Source organism: Hipposideros armiger, unplaced genomic scaffold (assembly GCF_001890085.2).
Source record: "Hipposideros armiger isolate ML-2016 unplaced genomic scaffold, ASM189008v1 scaffold_351, whole genome shotgun sequence".
NCBI classification, from domain to species: Eukaryota; Metazoa; Chordata; class Mammalia; order Chiroptera; family Hipposideridae; genus Hipposideros; species Hipposideros armiger.
Window position 1 is genome coordinate 1,848,123 of NW_017731701.1, and position 6,000 is coordinate 1,854,122.

Sequence of the window (6,000 nt, forward strand, 5' to 3'; positions counted from 1 at the left end):
AGGCCTAGGAGCTACAGCGCAGAGGAAATCAGACAACAGAACTGGAGAAAAGGTCTTCTGTGTAGGCAGTCTCAAGCTCACCATCGAGCTGCACGCATGTGGAACTGACCCAAGCCAACAGCAAATGCTTGGAGAACTGCACTATGGCATGAACTACCAATCAACCCAGGTGGGCACACCTGGGACCTGAAGAGCAAAACAAAAGTCTTGAAAACTAAATTGGAATTGGAGCTACAGCCCACCTAAGTCTGAACCTGACCAGGTTGATTTGCCTCCTAAAACAAAACAAAACAAATCTCCCGAGGATTTTAACAGCACCCATAGTGTGATGACATAATATTCAAAATATCCATGACATAGTCCAAAATTACTTAACATATTTTCAGATTAAAAAAAGAAAGTTAAGATGCCCAAGGTTACACAGCTGACAAACAGTAAAGCCGGGATGACAACTCAGGTTTTCTAATTACATGCCCAGGACTTTCTCTATAGCCAGGTGACCTAGGCAGATAGTATAGCAATCCCACAGTTAACACCTTGATTATTCTTTGAGGCAAATTGATTCTTTAAACCTGAATCTGGCAAATAACAAAAACAGAGTGCTCTTACATTTTACTTCCTTATCTGTCTACAGTTTAAATACTAAAGACTTGGGTGTACTATGTATTATAATGGACAAAGCAGGTCAGAGGTTGAGAGGTACAAGAGACAATCCCAAGGTGACTAGTCTTCAGAAGACCCTGCTTCTCCAGGTAGTTCAGTATTCCTCACTCCACCACAAATCCATATTCTGGCCTGGGCTTTTTTTTTTTTTTTTTTTCCACTTTTTAAGATTCTGCTCAGAAGTCAACTTCTCTTTAAAATCTTTCCTATTTCATTAAGGTAGACTAAACCACTCATTCTCCCTCCCCAGTGACACCATTCCATAATAAAAGTCTCTGCAACACTTTTTACACTTTTTTTACCTGCTTATCCATGATTAAATCTGCAAATTTTTAAAGGGCTGTCTTATTCATCAATTTTTCATTTCATGGGTCTAGCATAGTGTATGTGTGTGTGTATAAGTAGCCCCAATTTATTAAGCTTTGACAAGCCACTAAACACTATGCCAGGCACTCTGCATTTGTTATTTCAATTAATCAAGCCTATTAACCCACTTTTCAGATGAAGAAGCGAATGTGCAACTGAAGTTAAGTAACCTGCATGAGGTCATACAGTACCTCAGATGAATAAATGGAGGAAATCTTAACTTGTAATACAAAACAACACCATCTAGGCAGCTAGATTCTCACTATAGTTAGCTTTGTGGATTTCCACTATGCCTGTGCTCTGTCCATCACAGATAATCAACAGATAATCTAGCTATGTATATAGCAGCTAGAGTGCTAGATAAAATGGAACCTACCAAAATACAAGAACATTCTTAACTCTTTACAGTTCCTTTACTCACCTAGGCATGAAAATGCTTCCAAGGAAGTAGTGTTTCTAGGCAATCCATTCTTAACAAAAACTAAGTATCACCGTGAAAAAGATACAAAACCAAAACTCAAGAACCTTGAAAGAAACTAAAGTTCTGTATTTATGTAGGCAAGCTGATTTACTTCCTGGAGTTTTGTACTGTGAATCCCTTGCTAGCTGGACAACTGTAGGCAAGTAACCTTTTGGAGCCTGTTCCTTGACGTGTAAATTGAAAATATTACCACATACTTCAAAGGATTCCTATGAACCTCAGAAAACACAATAAACTACATAGCACAATACCTCGCAATTGGCAGGCTATTATTATAGAAAATTCAAGCAAGTATAAAAAATTATTATTGTAAGACAGTATATAGCGGATAACCCCTTGCATCCCAGACCTTCTATAGCCACTAGAACTACTCTGAATGCTATTTCAGTTCATCTTTCCTAACTCTTTTCACATAATGACAGACCACTTCACATTGCGCATGTCATCTGTACCTCTGCTAGTAGAGGCCTCTGCTGCATCCTCAACAATCTGAATCAAGCCCATTGAACAAAAATGGGAATTTATTTGTTAATATGTTTTCAAAACACAATGACAACTAGTTTTTAATAGTAGAAAAGACTCCTTTAAGAGACCAACATCTACTATCTAACGTAAGAGTTTTTCCTGGCAGATCATTTTACCAAGCACTTTACTGAAAGTAAGAATTCTCAGGTGTCAAAAGAACAAATTATCCAATCACCTAACAGAAACCAGTGATGCCTGTGTCCCATGGTATCTTGCTAAATTAACTGTCTAAAACGTCTTCATTAATTGTAATGTTTGCTAAGCATTGTATTTAAAACAAATATTTACCTTCTATCTCCACCAAAGGTTCCTGAGTAAATTCTTGAAAGAATTTGTAGAAGAACTTACTGCAAGCAGCCAAAACAGCCTTGTGGGCCTTAAAATGGTGACCTACATAAAAAAGAAAATAAAATCATGCATATTCACAAAAATCAAACATAAAACTAGAAAACAAATTAGAAAGTTACATATAAAGTAGATCTTTATAATAGAATTATAAAACTATATACATTACTTAAGTCAAAATATTCTTGGCAGGTATCTTAACAAATTTTAACCTCAACTAGACAAAGCCAGATCTTTACCTCAAAGACCTTATTAAGTCAGTTTTATAAAGGCCAGTTTACAATACTCCAGGAGGTAAGGAACCTCCTACCACTTAATTGAAGAATGAAAGGCAAATTCTATTCAGTTGAAACTACTAAATATAAACACAACCCAAAAGGTTATACTATGGAGAGAAGAAAAAGCCACAGAACAAGCACAAAGCTGGATGTGTTTGCTATGGGAAACATTTTAATATGCCTAATATATGGAAACTCAATCTACAGCAGACCTATTATAAAGAACAGCTTGCCTTTAGAAGCCTATTTTCACTGAACAGAAAAGACACCTAAGCTGGGTTTGCCTCCATGACAATGACAACCCCCAAGACTGATAAAGACCCCATTTTATTCAGGGGCTTCCCAAAGAGGGTACCAGCGCTGCAAAGGATTCTCTCACACTCTCCCTCCAAGACCATCTGAGAAACTGGAAAAAAAATCAACACTTCCCAAGTGATCCCTGTCAGATACTTCTTAAAGCCGCTTACCAACAACAGGCTATTAACCAAACATTTAGAGACATCCTCCCTATCCCACATCATAATCCTGCACTCAAGTGTGCAATGGGCAAACTTCAAAAGGCTACTAGAAGTTAAAATGCCGTGAAAATGTTAAAAAGCACAACTGCCTCGCTAACTAGCCTTCTGCAACATGGTCTAAGGGAGCAGACACTGACAAGTGCCGTCGGGTCTCAGCGAATACTCTCCTCCGACTTTTGATAGGGAGCCAGAGGGGGTGGGTAAAAAAGAAAAAAAAAAGGCGGGTGGGGGGAGAGATAAGAACTAAAGCCACAAATTCGCTCCTCTGCCCACTACCCTACCCACCGTCGACAATCAGGGTGATGTCAGTAAACCGGTCCTGTTCTCGCTGTTCATTCAATCGGTCCAGGATCATTTTATGATGTTCAGGGAACTCCTGAAGGCATTCCATCGTCTCTTCGGCCTCCATGGCCATCGGATTGCTCTACAAAAGAGGAGCATGATAATGTACACCCATGAGCTTGGGCTGAGGAACAAAACCCTTAAAGCATAAAACAACAAAACCCCAGGAACGTGAAAAGAAGGGAGGAGGGTGAGACAAGAGGAGAGGAAGGCGAGGAAAGAAAGAAAGGCGAGCCGGGTGGCCGCCGCGCGTTGGGGGCCGGAGCCACGGCCGCGGGACTCCCAGCCTGACCTAATTGGAGTCGGGAGACGCGAGCTGGAGCCGGGTGGGCACAGCGCCGGACGCTCCCGGCGCCGGGGCGCGCAAATCCGGCAGCGGAGGGGGCCCAACAGCTGCGGCGACCCTTTAACGGCCAGCCAAGCCCTTCTGCCCGGCCCAGGCTCCCGCCGCCCTGGGGCCCGGTCCGGCCCGCGGCCCACAACGACTCCCGGGTCGCCTCTCCCTCCCCCGTCCTCCCTCTTCTCCCCCGCCCCGACCGGGCCGGCACTCACTCAGGGAAGGAGGAGCGGCCCGGGCGTGCACGTCACTTACGTCGACGTACTGCGTCACCGCGTCGGGCTTCGGCTGACGCGAACGCCTACCGAGAGCGATTACGGAAGGGGCGGGCCACGCCCCCACACACACTCCCCCTAGTGGCGAAGCGGAGCCAACAGAGGGGATTTGGAGCGAGGCGAGGGTGAGGCCGCGCGCGCTGCGAGGAGGAAATCGGGCTGCGGGGTGTTGGGCCCGTTCAGGGCCTGGCTGTGCCTGGGCGGGATCTTAAATCACCGCCCTCCCGTCTTCCACCCACCCCAGCCAGACTCTAGGTGTGAGCACTTCCACTGGGACCTCAGCACAAACTCGCAGCGCGGTCCCGGTGTGCTTTTATCCCGCGGCTCCTCCGGCCCCGCCCCGCCCCGCCTCCTTTCCTCCCAAGTCCTAAGTTGACCCGCCTTACCTACTCGTGATCCTCCCTGTCCTCTCCATCCCTCAAAGCCTTTACTTCCCCGCTCTAACCTCCCAGGGCGTAGCTAGCCGCACACCTTCCCCTACCCCTAAACAGCGCCTCGCCCTCCATTTCCTCACGAGCTCTTAGGGCGCGCCCTCCGCTCGGGACTGGCCGGCGCACGTGCGCTCGCTCCGAGACCCGGGCGGCCGAGACGCGGGCTGCGGCGTCCACGGGCGCGAGCACGTTCGGCCGCCTGGGATCTTCCTCCCGGGTGCCCGCCCTCTCCGTGCTCTGCCGGCAGCACGTGTTTGCTAGGCTCTGCACCAGGATCTGCTCGGGTTATTTACACTTGATACTGTTACCACCACTCTCGGCTCCCTACCCTACCGCGCTTAAAGCGGTCAGTGACCCATAAACAGGCTCACGTGACTGGCTCCTACATTCATTCGGAAAAAAATAAAGTTTTTTTAAGGGTAATCAGTTGGTGACGTTCTTTAAAAAGAAAAGAGTGGGAATTAAGTGAGAATTCAAATAGCTATGTACAACGGTGAATGTTATTATTTCAACAGTTATTGAGAGTTAACACTGTGCTAAACACTGTAAATCCAGTAGTGAACCAGGCATATGAGGTGGGACAATTAGGTTCGCAAACTCACCCTAGAAAGAGTGCTACATACCTCATTGCTGAATATCACTACAGTCACCTTCGAAGTGACCCTTGGGAAGCTATGCACCGACGCCAGCGCCTACTCCACCCTTCAAAGCAATTTTGGAAATCTATTCTGGAATGGCCATCAGAGCTGTCCTCGTATCGTTACTATTGATGTCCTGAATGTCATCAAAATGTCTTCCTTTCAATATTGCCTGTATCTTTGGGTAAAGCAAGAAATCATTGGGGCCAGATCAAGTGAGTAGGGAGAGTGTTCTAATACAGTTATTTGTTTACTGGTTAAAAACTCCCTCACAGACAGTGCTGTTTGAGCTGGTGCGCTGTCGTGATGCAAGAGCCATGAATTGTTGGCGAAAAGTTCAGGCCGCCTAACATTTTCACGCAGTCCTTTCAGCACTTCTAAATAGTAAACTTGGTTAACTGTTTGTCCAGTTGGTACAAATTCATAATGAATAATCCCTCTGATATCAAAAAAGGTTAGCAACATCACTGCAACAAGTTTTCAAACTTCATTGTCAGACCTGTATCTGGTTTCTGCCTTCCGAATCTTAGTCTGATAAAGTAGCTAGACATCTTGAACAGTTAATTGCCTGGGAGCTGACTGCTGAGGGTTAAAAAATGCGAAGAACAAGGTAATCTGGGGATCAAGGAAAGCTAGTGACCTTAAGAAGCAATATGAAGTCTGAGTGTTTTTAGCTGAGGGGCACTGAGATTATAGCATTCCACAAATTGAAAGAATGTTGCTGGTGCTGACCCACAGGGGCCTTGCAAACAGTGTTAAAGGTGTAAGATTTTCTTATAATCACAAAAGGAAGCCTTGATG

General features: G+C 45.2%; 1 protein-coding gene across 10 annotated transcripts in view; it reads right to left on the bottom strand.

Annotated features, from left to right (window-relative positions):
- The window catches only part of ZBTB35 (zinc finger and BTB domain containing 35), a 31,923-nt gene extending 27,222 nt beyond the window's left edge, over positions 1 to 4,701 (bottom strand). For 2 of the 10 annotated variants that reach the window (XM_019661521.1, XM_019661528.1), the window contains exons 1-3: positions 4,071 to 4,162; positions 3,462 to 3,600; positions 2,324 to 2,425 (exon numbers count right to left, since the gene is read on the bottom strand). In XM_019661521.1, the coding sequence (XP_019517066.1) occupies positions 2,324 to 2,425; positions 3,462 to 3,591 (232 nt within the window). In that variant the 5' untranslated portion in view covers positions 3,592 to 3,600; positions 4,071 to 4,162. The other 8 variants (XM_019661524.1, XM_019661527.1, XM_019661525.1 and 5 more) reach the window with 8 other exon arrangements.
- Positions 4,702 to 6,000: the final 1,299 nt, after the last annotated feature.